Below are 20,241 nucleotides of genomic sequence, written 5' to 3'. Positions count from 1 at the left end.
TGATGTCATTGCCATAGATCAGACAGTTTCCTGACTGAGCCTCATTGGGTTGTGGGAAATAACAGCTTTTTCCAACTGCCAAGCAACTACTCCCTCTGTGCATGTGTATATCTATAAAAACTACCTTGTTAGGGGTGTGGCAGTTGTTGCCATCTAGTTTTTTTTTTCATGTCTGCCAGTAGTAAAGATGATTACCTGCAGGGTAATTGTGTATTAAACAACATGAACAAATGACATGGTTAATATCGATTATTTCTTGATCTCTCTTATTTTTTTAACTTCTCACTTTGATTTATTTTTTATCCTTTTGGTTAAAGTTCCTCGTTGTCACCAGCTAGCAAAAATAAGTGAGCTTGTAAAAGCCAGCAGCTGCCAAGCACACAGCTGGGAGCCTGATAATTGTCTAAAGCACAGGTGTCACACTCGGGGCCCGAGGGCTGCATGTGGCCCACCACTCGCCATTTTATGGGACCCTTGAGAGTATGTGCATGACTGTAACCAGTAAAAGAAAGGAGGTCATGGAGAGCACCTACCTGCGCTCTATATATTCCCACAGCACACAGGAAATTACAAGCGGTTAGGAAGCCCTGGCACTTGCCTCAGCGGCATCTGGGGTTACCATGGAGATGATGGGCCATAGCTGACATGTATGAGCATGTCATGTCATTTTTCGCCTTCATGTGTGCACCTGCCCCAGCTTGGTGTCATTAGTTGTCTACAGGTAGGGGACAGGTCCACAGTTGGCCCTAGTGTGCCACATATTTAAGTGTGCTGTCTTTGTCCTTCTCTTCCATAACTTCTATATCTGCAGGCAAGCATTCTTTTTATGCAAAACAGCTGTTTGGTGCTGCCACCCCTATCATCAACCAGCCTAGGCGTCCAACAATAGAAATGTAACGACATGTGCTGTAAGCACATTCATTGAACAAAGTGTGCAGCAGAGGTCTCTCCTTTCTTTTACTGCAGGTGACGGCACACAAGCTCACCAGTGCAGTGCACACCTTCTGGTGTTGTCTGACATATCAAGGTGCCCAGCAGATACCCCCATCCCCTAACCCACCCAAACTTTTTCAGCCAACGGCCTAGGTCAACATACTTCAGACTGCCGGGGGGGGCATAAAATGATGTTGAAAAACATTACATTGAATATAGGTATTGATTCACCCTCCAAACATGCCTGGAGGAGAGCTCCCAGCAGCAGCCATTCAGTCATGTGGTGCCTGAAGAACGTCTTTGTGCACCAGTGAAGCATACCCAGGTGACAACTTGCCATCCAGTTAGACAGCAGTGTCACCTGATACAGAATTAGATTGGAAGCCAGCAAATTGCTGCTCGCTGGCTTCTACAGTATGTGGATGGGTGGTGCCAGCGCTGCTATTATTTATGCTGGCTGCTGATATTTAATTGTGCAATGGGCCACATCTATAAGTTATACAATTTGGTTTGGGGGGCCAGTGAAAAAGCCTTGGGGGGGGGGGGGGACACACATTCGGCCTGCGGGCCTTAGTTTGAGGAACACTGCCCTAAACAGTCTGGCCCGCAACATGGAATGTTTTTTAGATTTCGGCCTTTGAAGTTCTAGTGTTTGACACCCCTGGTCTAGAGTCTTGCCTTTAGTTAAACTTAATTCCCTCCCTTTGTCTTTGGAGATCTGAATGTTAGGAGAACGTTCTTGCTCATGACTAGTGATAGCTGTATTATGTGTCAGGAGTATGGTTAGGGCTCTTTAGTATATAGTTTAATATGGGGCTTTTTGTGTCCATGTGTCAGGTCATCGTGTGTTCAGCCACCCTTCATTCATTCGATGTGAAGAAGCTATCAGAGAAAATCATGCACTTTCCAACCTGGGTGGATCTGAAAGGAGAAGACTCTGTTCCTGAGACTGTCCACCATGTTGTTGTCCCGGTCAACCCAAAGAAAGACAAGTCGTGGGAGCGAATCGGCAACAAACACATCCGAGTGAGTTCTGTTTGCATAGATTGACAGCCAATGCCACGGAATATGTTGGGGTTTTATAAATAAATAGTAATTATTTTGTTGCAGCACAAAAATACAGCTAAGGAACAGTCAAAAGCAATCCCTATTTTGTACAGGTTTTATGTATGTATGGCATGCAATTTATTATCGTACTTATATCATTTCAACAGATATACATCTCTTAAAGAGTACTGATGGATAAAAATGACAGAGCCGGACTTATGATGGGGGAGGGTGGATCGCGGGGCTAAATACCTGTCCTGCGGGCATTGGGTCACAGGTGAAGCTCTGCCCCCCTCCTCGGCAGTGCAGTTGCATTGTGATCGCTGATTGGTCACAAAAGCGATGCCTGTAGAAAATTTGCGGTTGACCCTAAGCAATCACTTATAAGACAAGGAGGACAAAATCGAGCTTCGGGAATTGTGCAGAAAATCTCGGTACTTCCACGATTCCGAAATCATGTCCTCCGGTGGGTCCCGGGTCTAAAAGTGAAAAACAGATGAGGGCTTTCTGCACAGCTATCAGTATAGTGAGATCTCAGTTCTGTACCCATGCATTCTAAAATGTAACTCAGATCGAATTTAATAACGTCCCATTAGGGTTGTCAGAAAGTTCGATAAGTATGTCCCACAAGTGTTTTTTTATCTTTAAAGGGAATGTCCGAGAAACTAAAAAACATAAAAAAAAAAATCTACTTACCCGGGGCTTTCTCCAGCCTCTAGCAGCCAAAATGTCCCCTCACAGCTGCTCCGCTTTCAGCCGCCGGCCCGGGGACCCCTAGTGAGATCGTCCTCTACTGCGCCTGTGCAATCCCTGCTGTCAATAATAATGTCCACGTTGTCTAGAGTGTACTGCGCAGGTGCAGAAGAGCCGACCCCGCCGGCGGGTCGTGATCATTAGGGACGGACACTGAGGGACTGAGACAGAAGCCCCAGGTGAGTAGAAATATTCTTGTCCCTCACCATGGAAGTCCTAACACACTGCACATAATTTTTCACATTCATTTCCTTATTAACCTGTTGCCGACTGCTCCACGCCAATTGGCGTGAGCAGTGGGGCAGCCCCAGGACCACTCCACACCCATTAGCGTGAACGGCCGTCTATGGGGCTAGCAGGAGATTGCGTGCGCGCATCTCCTTCTTGGGGGGGCGGAGCTCCACCCCGTCTTCAGTCTCCGAGCGGCAAGACTGTTAGACAACGAAACCGCCGTTTAATTACTTTGCGATCTGCAGCAGCGCTGTACTGGGGCTGAAGCCTATGACAGCTGATCACGCTGATTGGCTGGCGGGGGGAGGGAGGGATATAGCATAAATAAAAAAAATAGTAAATTTTATTGAAAATTTAATAAAATAAATATTTACCAAAAAAACAAACCCCTGGGGGGCGATCAGACCCCACCAACGGAGAGCTCTGTTGGTGGGGAGAAAAGGGAGGGGGGATCAATCGTGTGCTGAGTTGTTCAACCCTGCAGCTTGGCCTTAAAGCTGCAGTGGCCATTTAAGCAATAAATGTCCTGGTCACGGGGGGGAGGGGTGGTTAACACTGCAGTCCTCAAGTGGTTAAGTCACATTTGACATTTCCATGTTTAACAGGTAGCATAATATCCCTTGCAAACAGGGCCCACTTAATATAATATATATTATTTGGTCTTATCGATGCACTTATTGGATCTAACAAACATTATTTTAAATTCATGTGAAATGGACACTTGTAAAATTGATGATGTAATTCTGCTTTCCGTTGTGTTTCTTGCTATTATATACAAAGTGGATATGACTTCTTATGCTGTTCCTGTTTAAATATCCTCCTCTCTGTTATTACTTAGACTGATGGCGTTCATGACAAAGATAACGTTAGACCTGGAGGAACCTCTGCAGGTAATGTGCGATGTAATATCACACGCTGTCAGGGTTGTTTTAGGAATGCAGTGTGGTATTCTCGTGTGACGTCTGACGCTCATCACTCTTGCAGAAGCCATGTCGGAAGCCATCAAGATCCTGAAGGGAGAGTACACAGTGCGCGCCATTAAAGAGCACAACATGGACCAGGCCATTATCTTCTGCAGGACTAAGCTGGACTGTGATAACATGGAACAGTACTTCATACAGTATGGAGGAGGTAAGAGGCGCAATTGCTATAAAACTCTACTTGGAGAATGGCTATTAAAGTGAACCTCCGGACTAAAAATCTACTCAGCAGAACTGAAAAGGCTTGGTGTTTCTTTAACAGTTTCACAGCATCAGAACTTTGTTTTTCTTACCAAAGCATCATTTTTAGCTACATTTTTAGCTAAGCTCCACCCATCAAAGGAAAAAAGCCCGGGCTTTTTTCCCCTGATGCTGTGCAGAGCATGGTGGGATTTCCTATGTTGTTCACGTTGCCTAGTAACTGGGAGAGGTGCTCAGGACACAGAACAGTTGGAACTGAGTCTCATGCATCCTTTCACCTCCTTTCAACCAAAAAGATGGCTCCCATCATTAAATCAAACATTTGCCTGTTCTTTTAAAACAGTGTGGGTAAGAGATTATATTACCTATCTATTTTAATTAACATAACTAATGTAACTTAATGACAGTATGTTTGTTTAGGCTGGAGTTCCTCTTTAAAGTGACCCCGAGAACCCTAGGTGGTACCTGCCCTGGGGAGGGGGAAGCCTCTGGATCCAAAAGATGCTTCCCGCATCCTACTCTGCAGGCCCTTTTCATCCCTGGGACCCCTGAGAGAGAGCTTGTCGACTGCTTGTGCAGGCGCACTAACAGCGCCCCTGTGTCTCTTCTGAAAATACTGTAGGTGTGTGCCATCTGCGCAGTAGCACAGACCTGATTAGACTATTTCCACTGGAGCCCAAGCGGAACAGTGCTAGTCCGCACGCGCATTGAGGCCACCTTTAGGGGGTCCCCATGCTGGAGCGGACTTACATATGAGGACGGGGAAAGCCTCTTTAGGTTTCAGCCAAACCAGAAGACAGTTACTTTTAAAACACTGTAATTGGGTCTCCAGCAATAGCTGGAAGCCGAATTTCATCATTCCCCACCATCCACGTGGACCTGGAGGGGGAATAGTAATTAACACTGCCGGGACTTGTGCAGCAGCAGGATAAGCCATATACCGTCGGTATCCTGCACTCCAGTCTCCTGGTGGCGATTTCATATGATGCCTTGTGCCAGCCCCCTGCAGCCGCCCTGTCCTGCGCCGTCTCTGAACAATTCTCGGGTCCCCCGCTGAGGCTCACTTTAACTTTGTCCGTCTTTAAAGTCGATCCTGGCCGCGTGCATTATCGCTCCCCTTCTCCTCGCTGAGAGCGTCCTGTGCAGGCGCAGTACTTGGTGTTCTCCTACTGCGCCTGCGCAGGACGCTTTCGGCGAGGAGAAGGGGAGTGAGAATGCGCTTGTCCAGGGTTGACTTCAAAGACGGACAAAGTGAAAGTGAGCCGCAGCGGGGGACCCGAGAATCGTTCAGAGACGGTGTCGGACAGGGCGGCTGCAGGGGGCTGGCAGAAACCCCAGGTAAGTGAGAAAATTTTTTCTCTAAGAAACCTTTCATTTCCGATTTAACCGCTCTTACTGTTAAGAACCCTTATTTCAGTAACATTTTACATTTATTTTTTAGGACCTGACCGGAAAGGACACCAGTTCTCATGTGTTTGTCTGCACAGTGACCGGAAACCACCGGAGAGAAAGCAGAATCTTGAAAGGTTTAAGGTATGTGCTGCAAATTGCTAGTGTTGCAAATCCCTTTCCTTGAAGTGTCAGCAGGTGGCGCTGTTGCTCTATTGTTGCTTAGCTGTGTGCTCCATGATAGACTGAACTAGCTGCTGTACATTGCCACCAGGCAGGCAGAGATGCTTTGTGTTTTTCAAAACAGATGATACAGCACGAAAATGTAGTTTATGGGGAGGGGGAAATGCACCCAGCTGAAAGGCTGTGATGTACAGCGCATATTGCTGCACCTTTACTTCTAATGCAGAACTCACGTTCAGGGAGGTGATTCCTCATTTGAGATGGTGATCAGATCATTCCTTTATGTCCCCCAAAGCCGACTGTTCAACCGGAACCTGTGCTGTGTGTTTCTTAAAGAGAACCAGAGACGAAGCACCCTCATGTATTTTATTACATTTATCAGTGGGAAGATGACCATAAACAACTACCATGCTTTTAGTTTTATTCTTCTCTGCCTAATCTGTCTGTTATCAGCTGTGATAAGAATCCCAGAGTCTAGGTTTGACCTGGAATCATTACAGCTGAGTCAGTCTTCTGTGGAGTCTTTTCGAGCCCAAGCCTGCCCCCTCCTGGCTCAGCTTTGCTGCTTTGCATACTCAGAGCTGTTGACATAGGAGGGGATGCTGCTGCCCAGAAAGAAGCTCTGAAACAGACAAGTGTATCTGTGTGCAGTGTGGAGCCAGTCATTATCTACTGTATGCTGTTTCATTTCTATGAGACACTTCCTACAGGCAGCCACACAGCATACCAGAATAATAAAGTTGAAAGCATACAGATGAAAGGCTGCAACCGCCCTGCTTGTCTATAGTATTATAGAGGCTAGATAGCACATCCAGAACAGCTTATAACCTGGAAGCAGAAGGGATATGAGCCGGCGGCCATATTGGATTTTTCCTGGAGCAATAAAAGGATAAAAAAACACTCAAAAAGGCACACCAGAGTAGCGAAATTATCAGGTAGAGCATTTATTCTTTACAAGCTATCAACTGATATGTTTATTTTGTGTGAATCGTTTATCTCTGGCTCCCTTTAAAGGGGCACTATGGCGAAAAATTTTGAAATTTAAAATATGTGCAAACATAGACATATAGGAAGTATGTTTTTTCCAGCGTAAAATGAGCAATAAATGACTTTTCTCCTATGTTGCTGTCACTTACAGTAGGTAGTAGAAATCTGACAGAAGTGACAGGTTTTGGACTAGTCTATCTCTTCATAGGGGATTCTCAGCAAGGCTTTTATTCTTTATAAAGATATTCCCTAAAAAGGATTTAAACAATGATGCTGGCCAGCTTCCCTGCTCACTACACAGTTTTTTGGCAGTTGGACAGAGCCCCTGCCATTCAATAAGTGCTTTTGAAAATAAATAAATCCCTGAGAATCCCCCCATGAAGAGATGGACTAGTTCAAAACCTGTCTCTTCTGTCAGATTTCTACTACCTACTGTAAATGCGTGCAACATAGGAGAAAAGTAATTTATAGCTCATTTTATGGCTCTGGAAAAAAATTACTAATTTGTCTGTTTGCACATGTTTAACAATTTAAAATTTTTCGCCATAGTTCTCCTTTAAGTGATATTAATCTTATGGCCTTGATATGACAGCTGCCATCAGTGCCTGCTTATGCCTCATCATCTCTTCACTCTGTAGGCTCAAACGCTCCATCTCATTTCTGGAATGCAGAATCTGTGTATAGAACAGCAAAGTCTTCGTTATCCAGAACTCAGGCAATCGGAATTCTGAAATAACCAGTGTGCCGGAGTAGGAGAAAACCCAACAAGCTCATAGTGAACCAGAACTCCTAGGAGTATGTTAAGGGGCTACAATGGATCAACAACCCTCTTACTAAAATGCTATGGAAAGCAAAAGTAGCAAAAGTAGGATAACAGGGCTCAGATTTTGGGAGTTTTGGAGGAACTACTCACAGACGTCCAGGAACCATCTTCTACACATTCTGCAGCTCCCAGAGGCTTCCCGGCGTCCATACAAGGCTTCCCGGATGGCACCAGGAGCAGTAGTTCCTGGGATGTGTTTTCTGTTTGCCAGTCCGAACAACTGGCACGCACATGTATACTGGGGGTCTTTCTGTATTCAAAGTCTCCTGCCTCTCATGCTACATGGTAGTGGTAAAATTGGCCGATCAAGATTAGATGTGTGTATGTACCTTTAAGGCCCTTGAATACATGTCTGTGTCCCTGCACCAAACTGCACAGAATAAGCTTAGAACTGAGACTCCATCTTAGCATAAGCAAGCAGTTGTTTGTTAGTGGGCAAAGATCTCACAATTAAACAATTTTTTTTGTGTGTTAAGAAAGCTGAGGTTCGCTTCCTGATCTGCACGGATGTGGCCGCCAGAGGTATTGATATCCACGGAGTGCCTCATGGTGAGTTGTGTCCTAGGATTAGGTTATTTAACATATATGCAGTGAATGGCTCTAACGTTCTATTGTCCCGGCAGTTATTAATGTCACTCTTCCGGATGAGAAACAGAACTACGTCCATCGTATTGGAAGAGTAGGCCGAGCTGAGAGGTATAGTGTGTGTGTGTGTGTGTGTGTGTGTTTGTATGCATGCGTGTTCTGTATAAGAGCTATTGCTTTACTCATGTCATCCATATACTGCCGGGGGTGGTCTGCTGAACATAATAAAAGGCTGAACGTGGTTGGATGATTCTGGACATCAAATTTTTTTTTTCAGTGGGTTATTATAGCAAGCCTGTTGCAAAGCTGAGAGGCGAAAATTAAACCTGTAATAAAAGAATGTCTACTATGACATGGCTGTAATTAGTTCCCCACCACAGGATATGTCCCCTTAAAAACTAGAGCAATTTTCACCTATCACACTCCTCCCATTCATTTGCCAATAACTTTAACACTACTTATCACACCAAAATTATCTCTCTATTTTTTTTCTTTTGCCACAAATTAGGCTTTCTTAAGGTGGTACTTTTTTTTTTTTGGTAAAACTTTTTTTTTTTTTTTTTTAATATGCATTTTAAAGGGAATAATAAGAAAAAAGAGAAAAATCATTATTTCTCAGCTTTCAGCCATTACATTTCTAAAACCGAATGTGCTACGATCAGAGTTGCTCAAATCCGAATTCGGGAGATACCCGGATTGTTCTATCCGGATATCTCCCATTAAATCTGGGCGGGGGGGGGGGCAATCTTACCTGTATGACGTCTTCTTTGGCCCGTCTCTGGCGCCTACCACGATGCGGTCTATAACTACAAACACTTCCTCCTTCCGGATTGAAGTGTTTGTAGTCACGTGACCGGCGCATGGAACGCATCGTGGGAGGCGCCAGGGACGGACCGAAGAAGACGTCATACAGGTAAGATTGACCCCCACGCCCAGCCCGCACAGGTTTACTGGGAGATATCCGGATAGAACTATCCGGGTATCTCCCGAATTCGGATTTGAGCAACTCTGGCTACGATAGACAAAACCCACACATCTTATTTGCCCATTTTTCCCAGTTATTACAACCTTTATTAAATTATGTTCCTAGTACAATGTATGGTGACAATATTTTATTTGGAAATAAAAGTATATTTTTCCATTGTATGATTCTTTATACTGTATCAATAATTACAAGCCCTAATTTACAAAAATAATAGTGATATACTCTGACATATGGTACATATTAAAAAAGTTCCCTAAGGTAACCATTTTTTTTGTAATACTTTCACTTTATTTTATTTTGGTAATTATAGGGGAGCGGGAAATAAGGGGATTGATTGATTTTATTTATTTCATTTAATATAGGTAGGTATATTTTTACTTGTTGGCCACTAGATGGCCCCACACTATCCTATGTGCTGAACAGTACACAGGAAGTAGTGTAAAACTGGGTTTTTACTTTCACTTTGTAGATGACCACAGGCATCTCATTGATGCTCGTGCTCATTTACTATGGGCACTTTGATTGGCTTTGGGAACATATATTCCTATTTACTCACCAGTAGGGGGGTCGTGAGAAGAACAGGCGGCTACAAACGGCGTGTCATCCCGAGCCACAGCTAGCCCAAACCTTCCCACTATTTTATAGAGACAATTAAACAGCCTTTATTCCCCAGATGTACAGGTATGTTTTATGTGTGTATTAAATAAAACACCTAGGGATTGCAGATTGCCAAATGTAAGCTTTAGCAATGTCCGTTTCATCTTCAAACATAAGATATAGACTAAAGCTGCATTGTATTGCTCTGCCAATACATATTATCCTGAAACTAAAAATTGCTGTCATTAAAAGAGAAATAAATACTTTTTAGTTTGAGTGATCATTTTCATAGCACCCATGACTAAACACAAGTTTGTATTTGCAGAATGGGATTGGCCATTTCTTTGGTGGCATCTGAGAAAGAAAAGGTGAGAAACACAATGAAGAAATGTATACTGTAATTTTTTTGTATTATCTGTATCCTATGTGGTGATTTATCTTTGCTTAGTATTATCCTAAACAGCTAGAGATATACAACATTACGCTAAATAAACACTATTTATTGTTTAAATGTTGCAGCTTTTGACGATCATTGGCGATCGGCAAAACACTGCAACAGAGAAGCCCTATCGGGGAGGTTCCACAGCGACTGCACGTCGATGCCTGCAGCATTTTGGTTGTGTGCCCCCTCCCTTGCAATCATTTCAGTGGCTGCAGAGCCTAATTGCGATCACTCTGGAAATTGCGGTCAAAATTGCAAACATCAGAATTTCGGTAATTGTGGTGCTTTGCGATCCATCACCAGTGGGTTCCAGGCCTAAAGGCATTGTGGCATATTGCACTGATAGTTTACATAGCGAGGTCACCTTGTATGAAGATTTTACCTACCTGAATTTTGAGTTGAAAATGGTGTTCAGTTGCAATGTTCTTCCTACTCTGGTGGGCCCACAGTTTCCTGTGAGATTACTTCTCCTTTCAATCCTCCCTTCATTCTGTGCAGGGGTGTAACAATAACCTCTGCGACCCCCGCTGTGTGGGCAGGGTGGGGCACGCAGGGGGCCCGGTCATATGGCAAGGTCCAGGGCAGCGTCATTCTTCCAATGGTGCGAGAGGACCTCTGTACAGTCCATCTCCTCATGACTCTTCATACTTGTCACATGACATGCACAGACAGGAGCTTCAGGGAGATATACTGTACAGCAGCTACAGTGTAGAGCGGAGTGAGGACTTCTACCACTGCTGGAAGAGGGTAAATGATGACTCTGCCACTTCTATGCACCTGGCCACAGGGCTGCAATTTAAAAAATAAACATAAACAGCGCAAAGTAAGTGTAAAAGGAGCCTAACTGTTTTATGCTTAATCAGTTGCTCTCAGTTATTATAACTGGAAGAAAACTGATTTTTAAAGTAATGTCCATGTATTCCTATAGCTCAGTTTTCACTGTACGCGCTTTAACTGAAATCTTTTTCACAATACACTGCTATGGAAAAACGCACACTAATGCATACCAACGCATAAAGTGTAAAAGGGCCCTTTGTAGTAGTATTCCTTAGAGCTAAGAGTCTATATTCTATTCTTTCTGATGAGCCATGCAAGTGGAGGAAATAAAGGGATATCATTGTGGACTTCCTCAAAGTAGGGTTAGATTAAATACAGAACTAATATAATATCTGCCCTCTTGCAACCACTGTCTGGTCGCAAACAGTTCTATTAAGGAGGTACACGGACTATTATTAGCTGTAGTCCTCAGTTCGCCTGACCTATCCTAATGGTTAGCAAGCTGGTTCGTTAGTTTCTCTCCTTGTCAATATGAAACAGACACTTCTGTAGTAATTATGGCTATAAGTCTATGTATGATTCACCTTCCCCCATCGCATTCATGGTGTCATCCATCTTGTGTCAGAATGCTTGAGGGAGCCACACATGAACATGTGTCTGCGGTGGTGCTCGGGGAATGGGGCTGCTTCTCACCATCTGCTTGTTCTGGTCACAGGTTTGGTATCATGTGTGCAGCAGTCGGGGAAAAGGTTGCTATAACACCAGGCTGAAGGATGAAGGAGGCTGCACAATCTGGTACAACGAGATGCAGGTATGTTCCTTCTGTCCTTACCCCCAATCCTCAGTGAGAGATTAATGGACGTCATTTTGCAGACTTAGCAGTGCGTATGGAATTAGTGATGTACTCTGAGAAATCACATGACCTTTATATGTGTGTGTATGTGGAGGGGGAGGGGAAGTGTAGCGAGGAGGCTGTTTAGTAAAAGTGAAATTGAATCCCCACAAAAGATTTGCTAGAAGACTGCAGTACTTGTCTTTGCAATTTAAAGGACAACTATAGTGAAAAAATTGTAAAATTTTAAACAAGCGCACAAGTACATTTCTCCCAGAGTAAGATGTGCTATAAATTACTTTTCTCCTATGTTGCTGTTGCTTTCAGTAAGCAGTATGACTGACTAGTTTTGGACAAGTCCATCTCCTCATGGGAAAGGGGGGGAGGTGATTCTCAGTATTTCCTTTATTCATTACAAAAGCAATATATGGAAATGATCTATGCAAAGATACCAGCCATCCTTCCTACTCACTTGCACACTATTTTGGCAGTTGGAGTAGCTGCCATTTAGTGAATGCTTCTTTTTTTTCTTCTTTTTTTGTAAAGAAAACCTCAGTATACTCCATGGAGCGATGGGTTTGTCCGAAACCAGTCAGAACTCTCAAACTTTTGCAAGCTACTGTTTTTGACAGCAACATAGGGAAAAAGTAATTTATAGGGTACGTTACAGAACTGGACTTTTTACCTACACAAGGATTTTAAAGGTCACAATTTTTCGTAATAGTGGTCCTTTTAAGGTTATTAAAAATACCATTACAATGTGCAGTCAGCTGTCGGGGTCCGAAAAATGACTGCATGGACAAAGTGCACTTAATTTCCTAGTCTGGAATCTGTACACTATTTCAGAACATAAATCACAGGCATTCCTTTTCCTAAAATCATCTGCAAAAAACACCATTTGTGTGACACTCCCAAGCTAATAGAAGGGGTTTGGTGGTTCTTGTAGGGACCAAGAGCACGTAAACGAGAAGTAGAGAGAGACCAGGAGCCCAACAGTGCAGTAACGTTAGGTATAGGGGTATGAAAGTATATATGATTATATACTCACAAAGGTGGGCTGCAGTTCCTGAAACCACCGTATAAGTCTGCGGGGAATTCACCATCCCCGCTCTGTGCTCCAGGTCCTGCTGGATACTGGACGGTCGCTTTCCTGTCGTTCAATACACTTTCCAGAAAACTGTAAAGCTATTACCTCCAAAGGAGGTTTTATTAAAGTGCATGGGAACCACATTTAAAAAAAAATTGGATAGATACTTACCCAAGGAGAGGGAAGGCTCTGGGCTGTATAGAGCCTTCCCGCTCCTCTCCTGGTCCCCTCGTTCCGGTGCTGGCTCGCCCGGTAGCAGTATTGGACTAAATTAGTCAAATACTGCTTTACCCGGCTTCAGAAGTCTTCAGGGAGCCCGAGTGCTCCTGAAGAAGGGCGGCCCTGTACTGCACCTGCACAAGCACGCTCTCTTGCATGCTCACGCCTGTGCAGTATGGAGACACACGTCTTCAGGAGGACACGGCTCCCGAAGACTTCCAAATACCCTTTCGTCGGGGGATTGAAACGGGGAGGAGCCAGCACAGGATAGAGAGCACCGAGAGAGGAGACGGAAGGCTCTATACGACCCATAGCCTTCCCTCTCTTCTCTCCAGAAGGTAGACACCAGTTCAACTGGAAAAAATATTTATTGAAAAAAATTGATAACGTGTTTCGCGAGTCATTGCCTGCTTCCTCAGGTCAATACAAAGAATTCCTTAGCAACATAAGGAGTAGAGTGTAGGGGCCTCTATTAGCTAATAGAGGCCCCTACACTCTACTCCTTATGTGTCTGTATCTTCTGGCGAGGTAAGTGATTACCTCTCATTTACACATTATGTTTTAACATCAATATATTTGGGGCGCCTCCACCCCACCCTTCTCCAAAGCTGATAGACTGTTAGGATCATGGTGAAGGGGCTGCGTGATGGTGTTCTCAGAAATCATGTGCATTGTTAATACTAGGGGTGGGACGACGAATCCTGCGAATCCACGAATCCCTCGAATATTAGGAAATATTCGAGATTCGTGGATTTGAATCCCGACGCCATTTTCCACAATACGAATCCGCCGAATCCCGACGCCGCATCGCCGCGCATCCGCCGCTCGCATTCGTCCTCCTCCGACCCCCCCCCCCCCCCCGCGCCTCCTCCGCTCGCCCCCCCTGCCCGCATAGTTTCCATCCACTCACCTATCGCGGAGCGCAGAGCGGCAGACCTCTCGCCGACTTCCTGGTTCCCCCTAGTGACCGGCTCTTACAATGACGTCATCAGTAAGAGCCGGTCCGGCCACTAGAGGGAACAAAGAAGTAACGAAGAGGTCTGCCACTCTGCGCTCCACGGGAAAGGTGAGTAGATTCTTGCAGGGGTGAGCGGAGGAGGCACGGGGGACGGAGGGGGCCGTGGGGGGGTTGGCGGGAGGGCGAGGGATTTCGACCTACCTACCTACCTGCCACTATCCCTACCTACAGGCCTCTATACCTACCTACCTACCTACCTACCTACAGGCCGCTATACCTACCTACCTACAGGCCGCTATACCTACCTACAGGCCGCTATACCTACCTACCTACCTACCTACAGGCCCCTATACCTACCTAAAGGCCCCTATACCTACCTACCTAAAGGCCCCTATACCTACCTACCTACCTAAAGGCCCCTATACCTACCTACCTACCTACAGGCCACTATACCTACCTACAGGCCTCAATACCTACCTACCCACCTACCTACAGGCCCCCTATACATACCTACCTACCTAAAGGCACCTATACCTACCTACCTAAAGGCACCTATACCTACCTACAGGCAACTATACCTACCTACAGGCCACTATACCTACCTACCGGCCACTATCCTTACCTACCTACCTACAGGCCGCTATACCCACCTACCTAAAGGCCCCTATACCTACCTAAAGGCCCCCTATACGTACCTACCTACCTACCTAAAGGCACCTATACCTTCCTATACCTGCCTACCTACATACCTACCTATACTTAAGGCCCTATACCCTGCTACCTATACTGAAGGTCCCTTTACCTACCTACCTAAAGGCCCCTATACCTACCTACCTACCTATACTTAAGGCCCTATACCCTGCTACCTATACTGAAGGTCCCTTTACCTACCTACCTACCTACACTGAAGGCACATGTACCTTACTACCTATACTGAAGGCCCCTATACCTAGCTACCTACCTATACTGAAGGCACATATACCCTGCTACCTATACTGAAGGCCCATATTCCCTGACACCTATACTGAAGGCCCATATTCCCTGACACCTATACTGAAGGCCCATATACCCTGCTACCTATACTGAAGGCCCATATACCCTGCTACCTATACTGAAGGCCCATATACCCTGCTACCTATACTGAAGGCCCATATTCCCTGACACCTATACTGAAGGCCCATATACCCTGCTACCTATACTGAAGGCCCATATGCCCTGCTACCTATACTTAGGGCCCTATACCTTGCTACCTATACTGAAGGCCCCTATACCTTGCTACCTATACTGAAAGCTACCCATATTGAAGGCACCCATACCTAGCTAGCTATACTGAAGGCACCTTTACCTTGCTACCTATGCCTGGGTACCTATACTGCGGGCAACTATACCACGGATCGCACAATTTTTATGTGCAGGATTCGTTAGATTCGGGATTCGAAAGGTTCGAGATATTCGAGAACCTTTTTAGATTCGGATTCGGATTCGAAGAAATTGTGGATTCGTCCCATCCCTAGTTAATACAATAACGTTTGTTAAGCACTTTTCTCCCATTCATTTACATGTATCCTAGCAGTTTGTAGAGCTTTAGTGTGCTCTGCACTTGACAATGACTGCTGCTGTAATGAGCCGTGTGCCTGTGATTCCTCCGCAGCTGCTGTCAGAGATTGAGGAACACCTGACTTGCACCATATCACACGTAGAGGTTGACATGAAGGTTCCTCTGGATGAGTTTGATGGAAAGGTCACTTATGGGCAACGGAGGGCGACCGGTGGTAAGTTTGACAGCCGTTTTCATTCTCCAAATCTTTATATGTATATGGATCTGTATAATTGCCTTGTGTCACACGTGTGACTAGTCTGTATTATCCCCAATAAGCCAGTTGGTTTTCAAGGATACCAGAGCTCAAGCCCCCATACACAAAAAAGCCATGGTATGCTGCCAGGAGGGGTGTAAGCCCTCACTTACCGCTCTATCATTGGCAACCTGTGTGCTTCCGTTCCCCTGTTCTAGACCCCGTTTCCAGCTCCCGACCCAGTATCCACTATGGAAATACTGCGCAGCGCATGTGCAGTATTTCCTTCCCTCTCCCCCGTGTCGCACCTACGTCATCGCCCTATATAGTAATCTAGTTACATATTTGGGTTGAAAAAAGACATACATTCATTGAGTAGAAAATAAGGTACAACACTAGCCTGCACTCACACATATCCAGTTGATCTAGAGGGAGGCAAAAAACCCTTACAATTCTTGGCCCGATTAGCCTTAAAAGGAAAATAAAATCCCTCCCAACTCCAGGTGGCAATCAGATAAAATACTTGGCTCAAGGGTGAGACCTTATGTCACTCTAATCGATTTTGTTGCTCGTTTCTGCATCTTCTCTAAATGTCCCTCTTGTAATGTTGTATCATGCGTACTGGTATCTTGACTTCCTAGTTGTACCTCATGACCTGAATCCTCTTGTCTGTGTTTGCAGGTGGACTGTATAAAGGACATGTGGACATCTTGGCCCCCACAGTGCAGGAGCTGGCTTCTCTGGAGAAAGAGGCCCAGACCTCGTTCTTACACCTGGGCTATCTCCCGAACCAGCTCTTCAGAGCCTTCTAAGCCTCCAGTGTGGGAGAAGCTTCTGGAGGCCCTGTACAGGACTGATGAGCTAAACCACTATTACACTAGGCATTGCACTTTCATCCAGGATTCATGCAAATATGGACGTTTTAGTTCTGTTCTATGAAATAATTTGTTGTTTTTGTTCCGTTGTAGATGTGTAGTGTGACACAATGAGGTACATCATCTGGTTTTGTTTTCCTGGTTAAAATTTGACAATGCTTTGTGCATGCTTTGACTAGAGCAATAAATGCATTTAAAAAAATACTAAGTCTCCAGATTTCACTTTCACTGTATATGCATTATTATGTTACACCATTTTTTAAGATACAGACATGTTAAAGCTCAATATGTGTAGTATATGATATAAACTAACCTAAAACTCCCTCCCCACTGACAAAACATTGCATGTCACAGTTTTGCTTTCATGCAACAGAAAGCTAGAGCTCTAGTCGTGAAAAAGATAGTTTGAGCTACACATGTATGGTTTGTCTGCTACGTGATGGTTACCCCTCACTGGGGGGCAAATTCACAAAGGAAAGGCAATCTTAAAGGGGACCTGAACTCTTGCACAGTAGACTAGAAGAACACAGAGACATCAACCCTGTGTCTACCCTGGTAGTGGGTAGGATGGAGGCGCCCAATGTGCATTCTATTTTAGTATTAGTAAATACAAATAAAACATTATATGTTAAAAAGAGAGGTAATTGCTCACCTCTCCAGAAGATATAGACACCAGTTCAACTGGAAAAAAGTTTTTACTCAAAAAGAAATCTGACGACGCATTTCACGGGTCATGGCCCGCTTCCTCAGGTCAATACAAAATGCCTAAAACAATAAATAGGTATATATGTGCGTGTACAACGGAACATGTACAGATAATCATATTTTACGTGCACTTTAGTTGCAACATTATGAATGCATGTAATTTAAAAATGGTAATAACTAGGGATGGGACGAATCCACAATTTCTCCGAATCTGGATCCGAATCTAAAAAAGTTCTCGAATATCTCGAACCTTTCGAATCCCAAATCTAAGGAATCCTGCACATAAAAATTGTGCGATCTGTGGTATAGTTGCCCGCAGTATAGGTACCCAGGCATAGGTAGCGAGGTAAAGGTGCCTTCAGTATAGCTAGCTAGGTATGGGTGCCTTCAATATTGGTAGCTTTCAGTATAGGTAGCAAGGTATAGGGGCCTGCAGTATAGGTAGCAAGGTATATGGGCCTTCAGTATAGGTAGCAGGGTATATGGGCCTTCAGTATAGGTAGCAGGGTATATGGGCCTTCAGTATAGGTAGCAGGGTATATGGGCCTTCAGTATAGGTAGCAGGGTATATGGGCCTTCAGTATAGGTAGCAGGGTATATGGGCCTTCAGTATAGGTAGCAGGGTATATGGGCCTTCAGTATAGGTAGCAGGGTATATGGGCCTTCAGTATAGGTAGCAGGGTATATGTGCCTTCAGTATAGGTAGCAGGGTATATGTGCCTTCAGTATAGGTAGGTAGCTAGGTATATGGGCCTTCAGTATAGGTAGTAAGGTACATGTGCCTTCAGTGTAGGTAGGTAGGTAGGTAAAGGGACCTTCAGTATAGGTAGCAGGGTATAGGGCCTTAAGTATAGGTAGGTAGGTAGGTATAGGGGCCTTTAGGTAGGTAGGTAGGTAAAGGGACCTTCAGTATAGGTAGCAGGGTATAGGGCCTTAAGTATAGGTAGGTATGTAGGTAGGCAGGTATAGGTGCCTTTAGGTAGGTAGGTACGTATAGGGGGCCTGTAGGTAGGTAGGTATTGAGGCCTGTAGGTAGGTATAGTGGCCTGTAGGTAGGTAGGTAGGTAGGTATAGGGGCCTTTAGGTAGGTAGGTAGGTATAAGGGCCTTTAGGTAGGTAGGTAGGTACGTATAGGGGGCCTTTAGGTAGGTATAGGGGCCTTTAGGTAGGTGGGTATAGCGGCCTGTAGGTAGGTAGGTAAGGATAGTGGCCGGTAGGTAGGTAGGTATAGTGGCCTGTAGGTAGGTATAGTTGCCTGTAGGTAGGTATAGGTGCCTTTAGGTAGGTAGGTATAGGTGCCTTTAGGTAGGTAGGTATGTATAGGGGGCCTGTAGGTAGGTGGGTAGGTAGGTATTGAGGCCTGTAGGTAGGTATAGTGGCCTGTACGTAGGTATAGGGGCCTTTAGGTAGGTAGGTAGGTATAGGGGCCTGTAGGTAGGTAGGTATAGGGGCCTTTAGGTAGGTAGGTATAGGGGCCTTTAGGTAGGTATAGGGGCCTGTAGGTAGGTAGGTAGGTATAGCGGCCTGCAGGTAGGTAGGTATAGCGGCCTGTAGGTAGGTAGGTAGGTATAGAGGCCTGTAGGTAGGTAGGGATAGTGGTAGGTAGGTCGAAATCCCTCGCCCTCCCGCCAACCCCCCCACGGCCCCCTCCGTCCCCCGTGCCTCCTCCGCTCACCCCTGCAAGAATCTACTCACCTTTCCCGTGGAGCGCAGAGCGGCAGACCTCTTCGTTACTTCTTTGTTCCCTCTAGTGGCCGGACCGGCTCTTACTGATGACGTCATTGTAAGAGCCGGTCACTAGGGGGAACCAGGAAGTCGGCGAGAGGTCTGCCGCTCTGCGCTCCGCGATAGGTGAGTGGATGGAAACTATGCGGGCAGGGGGGGCGAGCGGAGGAGGCGCTGGGGGGGGGGGGGGGGGGCGGTCGGAGGAGGACGAATGCGAGCGGCGGATGCGCGGCGATGCGGCGTCGGGATTCGGCGGATTCGTATTGTGGAAAATGGCGTCGGGATTCGAATCCACGAATCTCGAATATTTCCTAATATTCGAGGGATTCGCAGGATTCGTCGTCCCACCCCTAGTAATAACCACTCCACTTGGGATTAAAAAACTCCATTTAAAGTGGATCCAAGATGAAAAACTAACTATAACAAGTCACTTGTCTATATATCTTATCTAAAGTTTAGTTTACACGGCAAATCTAGCTGCATTCAGCTTTAACAGCATATGATTATTTCTTCTTGTGATACAATGACAGCAGCCATGTTGTTTCTAAACATTGCACAGAGGCAGGCTTATCTGCATCTTGAGCAAAAAAACCTAATCCCCCCCTCCTCCTCCCTCTTCCCCTCTGCCTCTGAAATCTCTGGCTAGTAATACCTCCCCCTCCTCCTGCCCAGACTGAGCTCCCATGAGCCCTTGCTACTGTCTGAAAGTACCTTGGCTCTCTGAAAACCTGTGGGTGTGGCTTGTTTAGTTTATAGGGAATTAGAGTATTAAAACAAAAACAAAAAAGTATTTGGCTTGAGGAATGCCCTATAAACAATAGGAAAGGAGCACAATTATGCATTGAGTAAAAGTTCATCTCGGATCCACTTCAAGTACCACAAATTATCTCTGATGAGAATCAGAATTACCTCTCAGGAGCACATATAATAAAATGTGATACATAATTCACAACATGATTAGCATAACAAAAGAATAAAAATACCTTCTCCAGCTATAAGTAGTATAATTTACATAATGTTATTCACCATGCAACCCAACAGCCTAAAATATAACAATGCCTGTTAAACAATACCAGTTGCCTGGCAGTCCTGCTGATCTATGTGGCTGCAGTAGTGTCTGAATAACACGCCTGA

General features: G+C 45.1%; 1 protein-coding gene across 1 annotated transcript in view; it reads left to right on the top strand.

Moving 5' to 3' along the window:
- DDX1 (DEAD-box helicase 1) overlaps positions 1-16,881 on the top strand; it is a 61,681-nt gene extending 44,800 nt beyond the window's left edge. Inside the window, exons 17-26 of the mRNA XM_068280280.1 lie at positions 1,771-1,959; positions 3,803-3,854; positions 3,949-4,095; positions 5,587-5,678; positions 8,004-8,076; positions 8,151-8,223; positions 10,020-10,062; positions 11,629-11,724; positions 15,661-15,781; positions 16,484-16,881. Of these exons, the coding sequence (XP_068136381.1) occupies positions 1,771-1,959; positions 3,803-3,854; positions 3,949-4,095; positions 5,587-5,678; positions 8,004-8,076; positions 8,151-8,223; positions 10,020-10,062; positions 11,629-11,724; positions 15,661-15,781; positions 16,484-16,614 (1,017 nt within the window). The 3' untranslated portion in view covers positions 16,615-16,881. The remainder of the gene's footprint in view (positions 1-1,770; positions 1,960-3,802; positions 3,855-3,948; positions 4,096-5,586; positions 5,679-8,003; positions 8,077-8,150; positions 8,224-10,019; positions 10,063-11,628; positions 11,725-15,660; positions 15,782-16,483) is intronic.
- The last annotated feature ends 3,360 nt before the right edge of the window (positions 16,882-20,241 follow it).

Source organism: Hyperolius riggenbachi, chromosome 4 (assembly GCF_040937935.1).
Source record: "Hyperolius riggenbachi isolate aHypRig1 chromosome 4, aHypRig1.pri, whole genome shotgun sequence".
In the NCBI taxonomy this organism is placed as follows: Eukaryota; Metazoa; Chordata; class Amphibia; order Anura; family Hyperoliidae; genus Hyperolius; species Hyperolius riggenbachi.
The sequence above is the reverse complement of the archived record's forward strand: the minus strand, read 5'-3'. Positions and strand labels throughout refer to the sequence as shown.